The sequence below is a fragment of the Syngnathus acus genome, chromosome 22 (genome assembly GCF_901709675.1).
Source record: "Syngnathus acus chromosome 22, fSynAcu1.2, whole genome shotgun sequence".
Lineage (NCBI taxonomy): Eukaryota > Metazoa > Chordata > Actinopteri > Syngnathiformes > Syngnathidae > Syngnathus > Syngnathus acus.
In genome coordinates, this window is record NC_051106.1 from 9,215,782 (window position 1) to 9,231,738 (window position 15,957).

The 15,957-nt window shown below is 41.1% G+C and overlaps 4 protein-coding genes and 1 long non-coding RNA gene across 8 annotated transcripts; 4 read left to right on the plus strand and 1 right to left on the minus strand.

Moving 5' to 3' along the window:
- Positions 1 to 162: 162 nt before the first annotated feature.
- mgst3b (microsomal glutathione S-transferase 3b) lies at positions 163 to 1,643 on the plus strand. Its single transcript, XM_037240617.1, has 4 exons — positions 163 to 419; positions 545 to 667; positions 868 to 940; positions 1,298 to 1,643. The coding sequence occupies exons 1-4, from the start codon at positions 294 to 296 to the stop codon at positions 1,396 to 1,398; spliced, it is 423 nt and encodes a 140-aa protein (XP_037096512.1). The 5' UTR covers positions 163 to 293; the 3' UTR covers positions 1,399 to 1,643.
- Positions 1,644 to 2,005: 362 nt separating this feature from the next.
- Positions 2,006 to 4,364, plus strand: tmem50a (transmembrane protein 50A). 3 transcript variants are annotated; one of them, XR_005096194.1, is made up of 8 exons: positions 2,006 to 2,128; positions 2,635 to 2,740; positions 2,906 to 3,018; positions 3,090 to 3,157; positions 3,286 to 3,378; positions 3,541 to 3,601; positions 3,673 to 4,066; positions 4,122 to 4,364. XR_005096194.1 is itself a non-coding variant. In XM_037240618.1 (7 exons), exons 2-7 carry the CDS (start codon positions 2,639 to 2,641, stop codon positions 3,716 to 3,718), a joined length of 483 nt encoding a protein of 160 aa, XP_037096513.1. In that variant the 5' UTR covers positions 2,006 to 2,128; positions 2,635 to 2,638; the 3' UTR covers positions 3,719 to 4,364. The 3 variants fall into 3 exon arrangements, 2 of the variants coding, with proteins under 2 accessions (XP_037096513.1, XP_037096514.1); XM_037240618.1 differs by having other exon boundaries at positions 3,673 to 4,364; XM_037240619.1 differs by having other exon boundaries at positions 2,031 to 2,127; positions 2,614 to 2,740; positions 3,673 to 4,364.
- Positions 3,983 to 6,526, minus strand: rhd (Rh blood group, D antigen). 2 transcript variants are annotated; one of them, XM_037240613.1, is made up of 10 exons: positions 6,352 to 6,526; positions 6,090 to 6,243; positions 5,870 to 6,020; positions 5,593 to 5,737; positions 5,332 to 5,504; positions 5,123 to 5,260; positions 4,930 to 5,057; positions 4,778 to 4,857; positions 4,562 to 4,635; positions 3,983 to 4,459 (listed from the first exon to the last, which is right to left on the minus strand). In XM_037240613.1, exons 1-10 carry the CDS (start codon positions 6,494 to 6,496, stop codon positions 4,433 to 4,435), a joined length of 1,215 nt encoding a protein of 404 aa, XP_037096508.1. In that variant the 5' UTR covers positions 6,497 to 6,526; the 3' UTR covers positions 3,983 to 4,432. The 2 variants fall into 2 exon arrangements, with proteins under 2 accessions (XP_037096508.1, XP_037096507.1); XM_037240612.1 differs by having other exon boundaries at positions 6,090 to 6,276.
- LOC119115808 lies at positions 5,254 to 6,290 on the plus strand. The gene is made up of 2 exons (XR_005096195.1): positions 5,254 to 5,406; positions 5,667 to 6,290. It is a non-coding gene; the product is annotated as an uncharacterized LOC119115808 (long non-coding RNA).
- A 595-nt stretch (positions 6,527 to 7,121) lies between the features above and the next one.
- On the plus strand, positions 7,122 to 14,565 carry maco1b (macoilin 1b). The gene is made up of 11 exons (XM_037240733.1): positions 7,122 to 7,562; positions 8,702 to 8,843; positions 8,942 to 9,068; positions 9,145 to 9,268; positions 9,348 to 9,526; positions 9,804 to 10,368; positions 11,187 to 11,345; positions 11,473 to 11,655; positions 11,743 to 11,863; positions 11,982 to 12,156; positions 12,339 to 14,565. The coding sequence occupies exons 1-11, from the start codon at positions 7,483 to 7,485 to the stop codon at positions 12,539 to 12,541; spliced, it is 2,058 nt and encodes a 685-aa protein (XP_037096628.1). The 5' UTR covers positions 7,122 to 7,482; the 3' UTR covers positions 12,542 to 14,565.
- Positions 14,566 to 15,957: the final 1,392 nt, after the last annotated feature.

Sequence of the window (15,957 nt, forward strand, 5' to 3'; positions counted from 1 at the left end):
ATGTGAATATAATCAGATATTTGGGATCGATTTCGACAAATTGCAAAGTAAATGTGCCATTAATCTTGGGGAAACATAGTCGATGGAAATCTCGCGATAAAGCATCGTGTATGGCTGCCTCGCGATCTTTCCAACAGTGGGCGTTATGTATGCTGACGCTCCAAAGGTTATGGCACATCTCGCGATATTTTATACAACCGTCTGAAGTAGCTGCGCGAGCGCGATACCTGCTCCTCAAACTCTTCTCCGAGCCCTGGATCCCACCTGTAATCGTACCTAACAATTGTTCAGAGATGGATATTCTGACGGTTTTGCCCTCCCATTTTGGATATGTCATATTTACTTATCTTTATAGTTGGATTATGCTGGCTTATCTAGCTATGAAAGTTGGAGCAGCCAGGAAGAAGTATGGCGTGAAGGTAGTTTTTTTTTACTCAGCAGACTACATATTTATTGGTTGTTGGTATTTGTTGGTCGTTGTTTTTTTTTTTAAATTCCCTTGTTATTCCCCCCCTAAAATAATCATGTATCACCTTTTGCACAGTATCCAACAATGTACAGTGACAAGGAGCAAGTGTTCAATTGTATCCAGAGAGCCCATCAGAACACTCTGGAGGTGTATCCCCAGTGGCTTGTTTTCCAGACCATTGCAGCCCTCGTCTATCCGGTGGGTTTTATTTTTGTTTATTTGAAAGATATTCGTCAGAATGGGTTCAACCTTGTCCAACAACAGCCTTATAGGATAGGCAGAAGTCTTATCTTTGCTCTCTGAACTGATTGTAATGAAGCCAATTGCACTGTCACAATGACGAAGCACATTTTCTGGATTGTAATCTTTTTTTGTTGTTGTTGGTTCGCTACCCTCAGTTATCAGCGTCAGTGTTGGGGGCCATTTGGGTGACCAGTCGGCTTTCCTATGCCTGGGGCTATTATACCGGAGGTAAGACTTGACAGTTGCTCTATAATATAGCTTCAAGTTTATTCCTAAGGCCCACCATGACAATTGGTGTGCCCAAAATTTTGAATAAGAAAGTCAAGTCCACTTATTTTGAAAAACTGTTAAAAGTTCAATTGTATTGTGTTATATTACTTCACCACACATAAAATGAAATCAAGCCTTTATTTGTTTTAGGGTTACGTATAACAAAGACACACCCAAAATCTGTTGTTTCCGAAAATTTAAATATCATGACATAGTTCAAAATTGGCTGCCTGTATATTCTACAAGATACAAAATGATTATAAATCAAATGTGTATAAATCAAATATAATTGTCAATTAATGTGTTTCATTACAGATCCTGCTAAGAGAATGTACGGTGCCTATGGCTACATCGGATACCTTGGAGTCATCGGTCTGTCCATATCTGTAGCCTTGCAGTTGCTTGGAGTTTTTTAAGATCATTGTCCAAAACAAAGTTTGCTGTCATCGTTTCCAGTGTGACTAAACATGCTCAAGATAACAGTGGCATGTTTTGACACATATAATCCTTACATTCATTTGCAGCAATAGTTTCAGCAACTGTTGCTGAAATTACATTTCATAATCATATGCATTTTCTTAAATTATGTCTGACATTCTCATTGCTGTAAATGTAATCCAAGTTTGACTAATACCTTGAAAAATAAAAATTGTTCTCTGAAGTTCTCGTGACTCACATGACTTCTCAGACACAAAGCTGGCCAATATATCCACCAAAAGGAACAGATGATATCAGAGCGTACACGAATCACTTTTGGGTCATATAGTCCGGCCACCGCTCAAACTAAAGTATAGATTATTTTAATGAGAGGATACCGACGCTACTAATCAGTAATGACAATAACTAATCATCACTTTAGTGGTTACAGTTTAAAACGGTTGAGGTTTTATTGATCATTGAAATATAATAGTACTGTATCTTGGTAATAATATTTAAGTTTATAGAAAATGAAACTACTGTAAAATATAACCTTTTGCTTCAAAGCAACAAATTCCATTCTGTCCCACAATCCTTGAAGGCACCAATATCAATAGCTGCTTAGTGTTCTCGACGGTGTGGGCGAACTGCGCATGCGCATGACCGAGCTCTCGGACGCAAAGTCGGCCTGATCCAAAGGGTCCACACATCAAAAATCGAAAATAAGAGGTACTTACTCAATTGGAAACGATTTTAATGTGTGTTACTATCACGGGTGTATATTGTTTCCCGTAGCATTGTTGCTGTCGTGTAGGTTTCGTGATCGTTTTTAGCGACGTCTTGATGAGAAGGCACCTTAGAGGAAATGTTTGCTAGTATCAAAGCGACGAACAAAAGAATGCTACAACATAATGCTGTTTATTGACATTCTCTAACCGACTATTTGCGACATGTAGTTATTAGTCTATGTCTTGTTCATTTGTTATGATTGGTGTGTTAAAGAGTGGTTAATTTCTGTTTTACTATTTCGGATCACGTAGTTAGTCCTTATTTCTAGCCAGAGTTGAGCATCATCATCATACAGCAGTTACGAACGAACGTCGCTTTTATTTTTATTTATTTTTTTAATTTCACGTAAGACCATGATTTGTACACGGTTAAGCTAGGCGTTAAATTCGTGTTTTTTGTACAACATTATTTCGTGACTTGTTGACGTGAAGTGCTCCCTTCTCCAGAGTCATGTCGGGATTTCTGGACGGTGTTCGGTGCGGAGACTGCGACTGCAATGTGGACTGGGGTGAAAAAAGAAACACTGTCGCATCGATAGCTGCTGGTGTTCTGGTATTTCTCATTTTTATGCACCCTGTCCATAGGTTTATTCATGTCCAGATTCTAACCAATCAAATAGTCGATTAATTTGGATGCTGCTAGTTTAAAATGGAATTTTTGTACGCTAGTACTTGCCTCACCTTTCATTATGTTTGTTTTGATTATGTGCCATTGCAGTTCTTCACAGGTTGGTGGATCATCATTGATGCAGCAGTCAAGTATCCAGCTGATGAGGAGTTTTCTCATTCTTATCACACATGTGGAGTCATTGCTACAGTGGCTTTTCTGATGTAATATTGGCTTTACAAACACTTTCTAATTAGTCATATATTTTTGGATAATGCATGTTTTTTTCGTGTAGGATAAACGCTGTGTCAAATGGCCAGGTCAGGGGTGACAGCTACAGTGAAGGCTGCATGGGGCAGACAGGTATGTGCAGCTATTTCATTGGCACCAAAATGACATGCTTCATTGGTTTGATGATAGTTTTCGTGTTCCAGCGCAACACGCACACAACAGTCAAGCACAAACCCAGGCTTTCTTATCTCTCCTTGCAGGCTCTCGCGTGTGGCTCTTTATTGGCTTCATGCTGTCTTTTGGATCCCTCATTGCATCTATGTGGATCCTGTTTGGAGGTTTTGTAGTGCCTCGTAAGTATTTTGCAAATTTTTAAGTAGTTTGCAGTGTTGCATTAAAAAAAAAAAAAAAGAATACAAAAAAAAAGTCAAAATAAAACCACACACACAAGATCAATTTGGTCAATGTGATTAAAATGATTCTGATGTTTTTTATTTTTCTCTTGCTCTCCTCAGAGAGTCCTATCGTCTACCCTGGGATTGCCGTGTTTTTCCAGAACGCGTTCATTTTCTTTGCGTGAGTCAATAGGCCAAAGTGACTTTGCCGTGTATTTTGCAAAATAACTGACTTCCTTTTTTTGAATTCAGGTCCCTGGTGTTCAAGTTTGGACGTACAGAGGATCTGTGGCAATAACTGACTCCAAGTGTGTCTGTTTGTCATTGTTATACACTGCTTACTTTATTATTTTGAGACAGTATGCTTCAGGCTTCAGTGGTTACTACTCATCAATTTGTATGTAGCCTTTGTAGCGTTCAGGATTGACTTTTTTTAATTTATATTTGTGTTGCTGTTTTAAAAGGCTAAATCATAACCAAGCACAAATCAAAAACTCATCGACTGTTTTGAACTGTGGGACATTTTAAAATGTGTGTCTGCCCCCGTGCAGCTGTGAAGATGGTATATTATTACTTTTGTGTATAAGGTCCAATTAAGCCCTCTGTGGGTATGCTTACGCTCTCCCGTCATTTTTTTCACAGTAACCCATCAGCAGTGATAAAAACACATTTTGTGATTATGTCAAATAACTAAGGGAATGACCATGAAATACATTCTGACAAAACTTGCCATGTGAGATGATATCTTTATGAAATAACAGTGAGCTCGGAATCTTGTCATGCTGATTTATTGTAAAATGCTTTTGGTCTTGCGGATCCAAATTGAGGTCAACATTTTTCACAACTGTCTGGTAGATTTACTTAATATGTGCATCCATTTCTTACGTTTGTACAAGGGGGTCAGTTTCTGGCTACCATAGCTAAATTAAACAGAATCATCCTGAGCAGGAAATCTCTTTTGCATTTGTTTTCTGTCACTCTTGTGTCCACTTCCAGGGTCAGACTCCTCAGATTACTTGCGAATTGCAAGATGCTCAAACTGCAAAACATCATTTTGGTTATAACATATATGTGAAATATTTTCCATGAGAGTTGTCTTGAGAAAATTGCTGCTATTTTTTGGTTTAATTTGTTCTCTTACCTTCCAGAAAGTCTGATCATCAAAACATTTTTTATCTTGGGGTGGTCTCCAGATGTCCCACTTTAGTATTACTCCTTTGAATGTATCCAGAGAGAGACACACATTTATAAGTGATGCTGCTTTATATTTCTTATTTGAATATTCCCATTGTGGATCAATGACCATGCTTTGCAGTCCTGCAAAATTCTACTTACCTGTCCTCATAATTAATTGTACCTGTTATGATCCCCATGGTCAGGCTTACAGCTATGGTGATGAGTAGAACACAAATGTGAAATACAGCAAACCGGATCGCTCTGTAATTGAAAGACCACTCAGTCGCACAGTGGTGAGTATCCAAATCTGCCCCTCTGACAAAACATTCTTACATTGTGCGATCATCACTCTGTTGAATCTGCAGGAGGAGGTGGATCAGCCATCCCAGAAGGCCCGGGAGTCCATGTATGCTCAGAACACGACAAGTGTCATGGCAACCAAAGGCGAACAGCATATGCTTCTGGTTGGAAAGACGAGGTATGATATAGATTTTCAAACAACACCATTTAATGTATTGATCAGTACCGTGAGGTATCGGAATCCAACGGTTGACACAGCAGCCGCGGCCAGTCCAATTGTCATGGCCTCCCACGGGTAACGGATCACTGGCATGGAAACCCCGACAGCAACACCGCCCGCAAGTATGCATGACTGAAAATGGGTCTAATAATAGAGTGACCACATAAGTTTGGTGCTTCTGAAGCTAATAGCTCCAAACAATCTCTTCAACGTACTGGGTTGATTTTTCCCTTTGGGCTGGAGAGCGTCGGCACGGCAAAAGATCCTACAGCACTGACAGCCAGGGCCAGGTAGGTGCTGCACACAGCCCCCAACCTCCTCTCGGGAAAACTACGGTCCATGAGGATGGAGTTAAAACTGGGCCAGAACATCCAGAGAAACAAAGTACCTATTGAACCGGAATGTTGAAAAGTTGTGAGAAAAGTGATCAACTCTGTTCATTCTGCCTATTCGAATCAAACAAGCCAACCACACACCGAACATGGAGAATAATCCTGTTTTGCAGTCAAATTTCTCCTTTTCGAATCCCTGTTGTGATTCTTTCCGATAGAGAATCCACGTCAGCACAAGACCAAAGAAAGCTCCAAAGATATGAAGCACCAGGATGCAGTTCAAATGTACCTACGGTATAATCAACAACCATGCTCTGAATTATTTTCAAGAGGCGAATTCACCTATGATTTACTACGGTATGCTTTTTCTTTTTTTTTTTAACTTGTCAACATCAAGTCTTTGAAACAAAAGCTTCCTTACCGGTAGCAAAGTCTGCAGGAGCCACTCATTCAGGACGAAGCCAAATACCTCCATCAGTGCCATGATAGTTAGATGGACAGGATTTGTTTTTCCTTGCACAGCCCCAATTGAGATGAGAACCGAGGCTGTGCACATTTCAGCAACCACCAAGCTACATGTTAAAATGCCCATTACATTATGTTTCTAATGACTTCAAGCAACATGAAATGTGATACAGTACCTACTCAGGTCGATCCAAATCTTCCCTCTGTAATACCAGGACTCAAAGCCATTGAGTATGAGTGCCCATTGGATGGCAATGACAGCTATAAGAAGGTTGAAGCCTGAACCACTGAAGCCATAGCGTACTAAAAAAGTGCTCAAGAAGCCAAAACCTAAAAAGACCATCACATTTAAATCCTGGAACACTGCAAAAAAAAAAGAATGTTTTACATTCTCATTTGTTAACTGGTGTATGGTGTATTTCATAAAATGTTACTCACCTGGATAGAAATTTCTGAATATAATCCCATTCCCATTGTTTTCAACCTCAACGTAGAAGTAATACACAGCAATAAAGCCTATCTGTAAGAAAAGCAAAAAAGGAGCCAAACGAGAGCGCAAACTTGGGGCGTACTTAGGAGCCATAATAGATTACTTTGCAACGACAGACACATGCTTCACTCTTCTGATATGAAACGGGGGCACAGCCCTCTGTGCAGCTTTTTATCATCTACTGCATGAGCAAAGACGGAAAGTAAAAGCCTACTTCTGAAATTGCAATCCTGACAGAATTCATACATATTGGATGAAGAACCTGAATAAGTGAAAGTATCCAGATATTTTGGTCAATAATACATGTCAAATTGTGTGTCAATTTCATATTAACATTATTTAACTTTAATGTTATAGTGTCCCACAGACTGCAAAAAAAACCACCAAATCATCGACAAGCAACATTAACAGTAATAATATTATATAATGTAATAATTGTAAAATAATGCATATGTATACACACCCACGCACACACACAATCGAAACAGAAATGTGGAACTCAATATGCAAAGCTGAGATATGTTGTCAGTTGATATGTACAGAAATGTGGAACTCCAGATGCAAATCTTAAATATGTTTATGTATTGTCATAAAACGTTACAAATGACAGGAAAACGTCTTAACAAACCCCGCCTCCCCCACCATCTGATTGGCCAATGAGCAATACCCGATTTGTCCACAAACAACGTGATTGGTTTACCGAGGAGACATTTCACACGCCACTGCTCTCTTGTCATGGCACAGGAGAAGTGATCGAGAGGTCGCCTCGCAACATAAATGGCTCGTCTCGGTATCCGTCAACGACAGAGGCCTCGGTGAATAGATTGATTGGATATTCACGACGTCTGCCAACGAGATACACGTAAAATACAGCGCGGCCAGGACACAGTGAGCCTGCCCTAAGAGCAAAAGAGGAGGTTCCCGAATAGAGTCCTTTATTTATTTCTTTGTTGCCAGTCGGGAAAATAATTACAGCGACACATTCTACAGCACTTCATTTTTTCCCCGTTGCCCGTATACACTAGAAAACTGGATAAGATTACGGTGGTTGCTCGAAGGCCAAAGCCAAGCGGAGGAGGATGAAGCGGCGCAATGCGGACTGCAGCAAACTCCGACGGCCGGTAAAACGGAATCGAATCACCGAGGGCATATACGGCAGGTAACGTGTATGGAGGCTGACAGATGTGTTGTCTTCACCACATCAAATCGGACCACGCATTAAAAATGACAACGGCATTTATAGCTTCAGAATATGCACGCGACCCAATGTTTATATTGATACAAATGCTGCTAGCTAGCCCGTTAACACAGCTAACTAGCTGCTATTGATAGCTGTAAATAGCATCTAGCTGTGTGGTGCTAGCATGTAGCGCGAGGCCACACAGCAGCCTGTTTTGAACAACATAACAAAGCTGTCTTGCACAGTCACATTCATGGTTTAATGCTAACTGCAGTCGACTTTGTGAATAAGCCTTAATCGACACTGACAATTTGTTCAGGCCAGTTGACATCTCTCGGCCATGGATAATTCATCAGCTTTGCTAACGTATTTTATATGCCCACTCGAAGGTTTGTGTGCAACTAACTACGCGGGTCCTATTTGCAAAATAGTGTCTATCCTTTTAAAATGTTTAGGTACGGCGCGATTATGCTCGATTGTTGTGTTAAAACTGCCTGGAAATTGACTACTACTTGGTCTCCACAGCCACACCTGACAGGTCCCAACCTCTTTGGACTTTCTATAAATGAAGTGAGCCAAATGCTAAAGGGTAACAGTTACACACGTTTCAGGGCTTTGAAATATTGATAAAGTACTTCTTCAAATCACACTCACAGGGTTTCACTTTTTGTGACTCAGCCAAGACTCTGCAAAATAAACTTTAGAAGCTATTTAGGAAACAGAATCATAAAGCATTAAAGTTTATGGCCATTTATCTCGTACACTTTCCACCTACAACTGGTACGATTCGCTTTAGACCAGTGATCCTATTGCCAGCAGGACCACGAGAAACTTCTGTTCTAAAATTAGCACAACGGTGATGGAACATTTTCTTTCCTAGAAATGTAGTTGTGAACTTTCCATAATGTAAACACTCGCAGAGATGTATAGCAGTGAAATGTTGCACGTTGACAGTTATCTGATCCTACCATGTTAAATCATTGTTGATCAGGTGAGGAATCATTAACACGGTCACTCTCTTTACATAGGTGAATATCAGTTGTTATTATTGACAACTATTTGAACAAGTGTATTTCAGAAGTATATCTTTGGATTCTGAAATATCCCCATCTTTGCAGCACTTTCCTGTACCTGAAGTTCCTGGTGGTGTGGGCATTGGTTCTACTAGCTGACTTTGTTTTGGAGTTCAGGTTTGAGTACCTCTGGCCGTTCTGGCTCTTCCTCCGGAGTGTGTACGACTCTTTTCGATACCAGGGGCTGGTGAGTGAATATTTATTAAACCTGTGTAAAGCTTGACTTTGTAAATCCCAAACTCACCTTTCAAAATGTATCGTAACTGCCTTTACTCTCCTCAACAGGCGTTCTCGGTATTCTTTGTGTTTGTGGCGCTTACTTCGGACTTCATTTGCCTCCTCTTCATCCCGGTGCAATGGCTGTTCTTTGCTGCCAGTACTTATGTGTGGGTGCAGTATGTCTGGCACACAGGTAACACCCACTCCTGTTTTTGTCCCCAAAAAATTGACATGTCAAGATAATGGCTTTTAAAAATGTTTGTCCTCAGAAAGAGGAGTCTGTCTCCCCACCGTGTCACTATGGATACTCTTCGTCTACATAGAGGCAGCCATCAGATTCAAAGACCTGAAGAACTTCCATGTAGACTTGTGTCGCCCATTTGCTGCACACTGGTGAGCCGCTGTTGTGGTTTTTTTTTTTTTTTTTGCCAAATAGTTGCCATAAAGTTGTATTTTTGTATTCCTTTTGTAGCATTGGCTATCCAGTGGTGACGCTGGGCTTTGGCTTTAAGAGCTATGTAAGCTATAAGATGCGCCTGCGGAAGCAGAAAGAGGTGCAGAAGGAGAATGAGTTTTACATGCAGCTCCTTCAGCAGGCTCTGCCTCCAGAGCAACAGATGCTCCAAAGGCAAGAACGAGAAGCAGAAGAAGGTATGATTCAATCGGGCACACTAGATCTTTTTTGCATTCTGTATGCAGTGTCCAAAACAGATCTCTTCAACTTTAGATATTGTACTATAACGGCGGCAAAGAAAAGTATGGCAAGCTGAGCACATTTGTTTTTGAGATGCTGAAATTACAAGGCTATGGACTTTTAAATCAAACAAGGTCTCGAAATAATTAATCAATTATCGAAATAATTAGTGATTAGTTTGATCATCAACCTCTAATAAACCTGACTGTGTCATTAACAAAGTTATTCTTCCAGCCGCATCGAAAGGAATAGCTGAAGTGGACACGCCTCCAGTGACACAGAATGGCACCCCTGCCAATAAAAAGACCTCAGCGTCTTTGCCAGAGTTGGAGTATCGAGAAAAGGGAAAAGAGGGAAAAGGTGGCGGGGAGGCTAAAAAGCAGCAGCAGCACAGCAGCAGCAGCAGCAACAACATCCTGCCATCATCAGTGGACTCTAAACTCCAAGAGATGGAGTATATGGAGAACCATGTGAACAGCAAAAGACTGACCACTGAACTGGGCAGCACAGAAAACTTGCTGCTCAAAGAGGACAATAATTCCTCCTGCTCATCCTCTTCCTCCTCCTGCTCCAAAAACTACAAAAACAGCAACGCCACGACGCTCAACTCATCTCCCCGTGGCCACAGCGCTACCAACGGCAGCGTGCCCTCCTCGACGCCGTCCTCGTCTTCCGCTGGGAAGAACGAGAAGAAGCACAAGGTATCAGTGGGGAAGGGGACCTCGAGTGGCTCCAGCAGGGATCCAACAGACAACTGTATTCCCAACAATCAGTTGAGCAAGCCGGAAGCACTTGTTAGGTAAGCACACACGCGAGGTGAGTTCTGTGACTCATCCTCAGAAAGACCTAACAAAAAAAAAAAATCCAAACGATGCAATAAAGCCATCAAAACTGTTTCAGCACATAGAGCCAAAGATTTATTGCCCAAGCATCAAAAGATGAGCCTTTTGTATTTTTTTGTAAGTAGAAACGACTCCCACAAGATGGCACATTAAAGTGCATGGCCACCACTATTTATAAACACACACTATTTTATTTGTTTGAGTTTTTTCCCCCCCCCCCTTTTTTTTTTAAAAATCTGCACGTGGCACAATAAATCATCAGTAAGAAGCTTGGTGAAAAGGATACAGCACTAATATGGTTCCTCTGCACAAGTAGGCACATGTTTGGATCAGACTTTTGCAAATCTGAATTGATTTAGAAATTTTAATAGAGTAAGATTAGACCGCTGTTGAGCACTTAGGCATCAACTGGATTCTCTGTACAGAGAAATGCTGGCTATGACGCGAAGGCCATCAGAAAAATGGGTCGTGGCTTGCTTTGCCTGTATGACAGACCAAAAAAAACAAAGAAACATTAAGGTCACGGAATGGCCTCGCCAGTCACCAGACCTTAATCCGCTAGAAAAGGGAGCTGATACTTTGAGTTGCCATGCGACAGCTGTGGACCAAACTCAGCTCGGTTATGTTTGCAAACCTTTTAAAGTGACATGTTCACAACACCAACACTTTGCTAGCTTATTCTAAATTGGGCAAGCAAAAAAAAAAAAAATCTAGATAGAGAGAGGGTGTGTACTGTTGTTGCTTGCAAGTCTGCTTATGCGCTCATGTGGGACAGATTGGAGCAGGACGTTAAGAAGTTGAAGGCAGACCTGCAGGCAAGCCGGCAGATGGAACAAGACCTGCGCAGCCAGATTGGCTCACTTGGCAGTGCTGAGCGCTCAGTACGTACCGAGTTGGGTCAACTCCGTCAAGAGAACGAGCTGCTGCAGAACAAGTGAGTGTCTTTAGTCGTTGAGAAGGTCCCAATGAGGTCAGGCTTGGGTTTAGGGTGGTGACCAGAATGCATGCTATACTTGTTACTCGAGCCGCATCATTATTTGGCTGTGTGTGTGGAATTGTAGGCTCCATAATGCTGTCCAGGCAAAGCAAAAGGACAAGCAGGCTGTAGGTCAACTGGAGAAGAAGCTCAAAGCTGAACAGGAAGCTCGCACCACAGCTGAGAAACAACTCGCAGATGAAAAGAAGCGCAAAAAGCTCGAAGAGGCTACGGCAGCCAGGGCAGTAGCTCTCGCTGCTGCTTCCAGGTAGTTCAGCGTCCCAAATGTTTTTCCCCAGAAGCTGATGTTGGAAAAGTACCTGTTGGTGTCAAATGATGCCTTCCTTCTTTTCAGAGGAGAATGCACAGACACACTGCGACGGCGGATCACAGAATTAGAATCGGAGTGCAAAAAACTAACCCTGGACAACAAGCTTAAGGAAGACCAAATCCGAGAGCTTGACTTGAAGGTCCAGGTAATACGTTTGGTTTATTTTCATTAACACACACTCTGGACAACCTTCAATTGTACTGTCCACAAACCGGCAGTAAATGATGTCGCCCTTAACTTGAACCGTGTCTCTGACCTTTCAGGAGCTTCATAAATACAAGGAGAATGAAAAAGACACAGAAGTGCTGATGTCGGCACTGTCGGCCATGCAGGACAAGACCCAACACTTGGAGAACAGCCTTAGTGCGGAGACCAGGATCAAACTGGACCTCTTCTCTGCATTGGGAGATGCCAAGAGACAGCAAGAAATCGTGCAAGGTCTGTGGTTTGGAAGAGCGAGGGTGCTAGTAGTTGTTAGCATGACTTAGCATCACAATTCAGTCTAAGAGGCACAGGCTAATAAACGCTGGCGCTGATGCACCAATTTACAAGAACGTCGTGTGAAGGCACTTTGTTTGCACCAGTTTGCGCAACTGTTGATTATCAATGTCTGTCCTCAGGTCAGATTCTCCAGAAAGATCAAGAAATAAAAGATTTGAAGCAAAAGATAGCCGAAGTGATGGCCGTCATGCCCAGCATCTCATACACGACCGACACCAGCAGCATGACCCCTGTGGCCCCCCACTACTCCTCCAAGTTTATGGACACTAGCCCCTCTGGCTTGGACCCCAATGCCTCAGTTTACCAGCCACTCAAAAAGTGACCGACCGCTTTGTTCTATCTCGCCCTCCAGTTTTCCTTTTTTTTTTTTTGGTTTTGTTTTGTTTCCCCCGGGCCAGCATCTTTTCAATCTGCTCGGCATGTCTGCAGCTGAGAGTGTTTTTCTTGGGTTCCCCCCCCTCGCCAGGTCAGAAGGATGTTATATTGCGTGTAGGTAAAACAAAAGACAACAAAAAATTTAAAGCAGACGCCACAACAACTAGGAAGTCCCTTTTTTTTTTCTTCCCATCAGTGTTTAGTGAAACCTAACAGATGTATCTCGGGTACATCTCAAGGATGTTGCTCTCCGTTCTCTAGTACAACTCTTGGCCATGACTAAACTGCAATTTGGCCCTAGGGAATTATTTACGATTTGGGAGTAAGGCTACAACTAACGATTATTTTAATAATCGATTATTCCCTTGATTATTTTGTTGATGAAATGAATTGGACGAATAATCATTTTAACTTCTATCCCTTTATTAACCATTAGGACATAATTTCAAAGTGACAGTGCAGAAGCTTAGGTTTCAGTTACCATGTCGGAATATAGGCAAAATTATTCATTCATCTTCTCCTGAGTAAAAGTACATGTCTTGTTTCAATTAATAATTGCACCTCTGTTTCGGAGTATGACACAGCGTTGCCCCAAAATATATTCCCACAGATTTCTTTTCATCTCAAGGTTGCAAGAAAGATCAGTGGAATGTAGTGCAACGTTAGCACAGATCCATATTTATTATTTTAATCCACAAACAGTTAGCAGCGGATCTATGCTGCTATGGGGGTTGGCGGCAAATTGTTTTTAAGATGTGCCAGTCTGTTTGTTTGCTCTTTTTTTTCCCAAGACTCAAGATGGAAGTGTGGGAATGCGCTATGTAAACAGAAAGAGACGAAAATAAAATAGCAGCGCCTCCTCCTTTAATTTAAAACCAAATCTAATTAAAATGTTCAGAAAAGCACTTCAAATCAAGGTTCCAGAATAAATTTGCAACATTTCTTATGATACCGACGTTGAGTGAGGACCTACTGAGTTTCAAACGGAATTACAAGATTTAAGTACATCATTAGATGTTATGAACTGGCAAGAATGAAATATCGATCCCAGGCTGCGAACTGGCACAAATGTTGTCTTCTTGATTAATTTGATTAATTTTCTGGACCAAGTTGTGAACACTTGAAGGCAGACTGTTGTTGATATCAATTGAAAAGGAAACCAAAATCCCCACTCAGTGTTTTGGCACGTTGATTTTGGCCTCGTCACAAAGCCGATCTGCTAATTAACGCCATCAGTCCGCTTATCATTCTCAACTTCCAATTTTTGCACTCTAGAAAACACATTTGAAAGGGAAAAATGACAAATGGACCACGCAGTGACAGAGAGATTTGAAATGCCAAATCTTAATATTGCACTTACGAGTCACTGTTTAAATAATCCTCCCTCTCCAGTTTACGTGCCATGAATGCAATTTGAATTTCTGTCATCGTGCATTCAAGAATGTATTGCAAATACATTGGCTGACACATTTGTCAAAAATCTTATTGATTATTTGTTATTGCAGGTAGCAGGAGTGGTGACTTGTTTGGAATAGACGTGTAGTTGCCAGCAAAGGGACTCAGACATCTGATTTCTTCTCATGAATGTTAACAGTATTTGCAACTGGCTTCCCAAGCCGTTTTCTTAACTCCACATTCTGTTTTCACTGCAGCCAGCAAATGGCCGTTGAGGTTTCGCCATCATCTGAAACCGTCTTTGTTGTGTATGTGGTTTTCCCCTTTTCAGTATATGGAGGAGATTTTGGGGTTGGGGGGGGGGGGCTTGATTGCTGTCATTGGCTCTTGAAAAAAAAAAAGTGTTGTGAAAAAAAAGTCTAGACAGTTGTTGGTCAACTGATTGTCGAAAGTATAGAAGTGTTTTGTTTTTTTGTTTTCTATGCCCAGTCACTGCTCTCCCCCATCCAGAGGTCTGACCTTGGCTGCGCTCTCGCTCTGTTTACAAGGAATAAATGTTTTTGTTTTTTTCTTGCAGATTGATGGTCTCCAATTATTTTCTTGACTCAAAATATGTGGGTATGAGCCTTCGTATGGTGCAGTACAAGGTTACAGCCACACGGTGGCACTATATACAACAAGGTCTATAGAGACTGGCCTTTCACAAACAAAACTTAAAAGAACCATTCACAAAGAGCAAGTCTTCCTATTTCTCTGTTGCAACTCACGTTAAAAGGTTTATTTGAAAACCTTTCCAACACTGTTTTAACCAGTGCAAATATTTTACACACATATACACAATAAATAGACACTTTTATGATTGATCACTCATGGGATGCTCTTGGAAGTGTTAAGGCAACACAATGCCAAAACATAAAAGAAGCCTTGCTCAGCACAATGACGTGCCAAGTTTGCCAAGTGCTCCTGCTAAAACCGTCTCGTGTTGGAACAAAAGAGGATGCGTCTAAAAAATACATCATGCATAACAGCTACAGTCAAATTGATAAATATTGGTGCATCAAAACATGACTCATCTTTTTTGCTCTAAACGTCCACCATGGATGGATCTGAAATGAAAGGAGCATGATGTACTGCTGCAGACTCTGCTTTAATGTGGGGCTATTCATCCAAATCAAGTCAGCAATACATTGCAAACCCAAACTCCACTGTGTTTACGACGTTGTGTAAATCATGAATAAAAACAGAATACAATGATTTGCAAATCCTGGGCAGGGGTGCAAATATTTATCATTTTGGAGAGGCTTCTCTTTTACAGTGTATCATCTTTCCTCTAACTCTGAAAGCTTTTGGGAATTGAGTACCCTAATAATGATTATGTATATATCATCATATATCATGTTTTCAAACTGTGAAAACATAAAAGGTAGAATATTTTGTGGCAGAAGCCTAACCCACCAGATCAAAAGCAACGAGGCAAGCTTGTAGAAAGGCCCCATTCCCATTGACCTAAAAAAATTCCTTTCCCACATTTTCATATTTTGCACAGTGTAGAAAGCGTCATATAAATTCACCATATTTTGTCTTCCTTCATCTGATTACTTTGAACCTAATTCATCAATGACTAAAACGTCTTTAATCCTTATACTTTAAGCAGCTTCATCATCATGACAGTACAACTTCCATCATATTAGGCACTTTACTTTCCTTTCTATTGTCTTTGTTGTTAATGCTACACTTTCAAAAGCTGAGCACTTACCATCATTTAACAATTCCGTCTTTGCTATTGTTAGTGCTGAAAGGAGCCATTGTTGTCACCAGAACTTGAGAATAGATTGGGAGATGTTATGCAATACTAGGCTGGCTATACATCCCTGGGGACTATTAGCGCGTGTCTCTTTTGTCTCTGAGCTTGTCAGCCTCTCAGAAATCCTGTCTTGCTGGATTTTTTCCCCACCCTCCACAGTGATT

Bases quoted from the DNA above. Each gene is read 5' to 3' on its own strand.
- mgst3b (XM_037240617.1), top strand. From the start codon at position 294: ATGGATATTCTGACGGTTTTGCCCTCCCATTTTGGATATGTCATATTT. The intron at 420-544 runs GTAGTTTTTTTT...CCTTTTGCACAG, and splicing joins GGAAGAAGTATGGCGTGAAG to TATCCAACAATGTACAGTGA. The intron at 941-1,297 runs GTAAGACTTGAC...GTTTCATTACAG, and splicing joins CTGGGGCTATTATACCGGAG to ATCCTGCTAAGAGAATGTAC.
- tmem50a (XM_037240618.1), top strand. From the start codon at position 2,639: ATGTCGGGATTTCTGGACGGTGTTCGGTGCGGAGACTGCGACTGCAAT. The intron at 2,741-2,905 runs GTATTTCTCATT...GTGCCATTGCAG, and splicing joins CGATAGCTGCTGGTGTTCTG to TTCTTCACAGGTTGGTGGAT. The intron at 3,379-3,540 runs GTAAGTATTTTG...TGCTCTCCTCAG, and splicing joins TGGAGGTTTTGTAGTGCCTC to AGAGTCCTATCGTCTACCCT.
- rhd (XM_037240612.1), bottom strand. From the start codon at position 6,496: ATGGCTCCTAAGTACGCCCCAAGTTTGCGCTCTCGTTTGGCTCCTTTT. The intron at 6,277-6,351 runs GTGAGTAACATT...TTTTTTTTGCAG, and splicing joins ATTCAGAAATTTCTATCCAG to TGTTCCAGGATTTAAATGTG. The intron at 4,636-4,777 runs GTACAATTAATT...ATACATTCAAAG, and splicing joins GACCATGGGGATCATAACAG to GAGTAATACTAAAGTGGGAC.
- maco1b (XM_037240733.1), top strand. From the start codon at position 7,483: ATGAAGCGGCGCAATGCGGACTGCAGCAAACTCCGACGGCCGGTAAAA. The intron at 7,563-8,701 runs GTAACGTGTATG...CCATCTTTGCAG, and splicing joins ACCGAGGGCATATACGGCAG to CACTTTCCTGTACCTGAAGT. The intron at 12,157-12,338 runs GTCTGTGGTTTG...GTCTGTCCTCAG, and splicing joins ACAGCAAGAAATCGTGCAAG to GTCAGATTCTCCAGAAAGAT.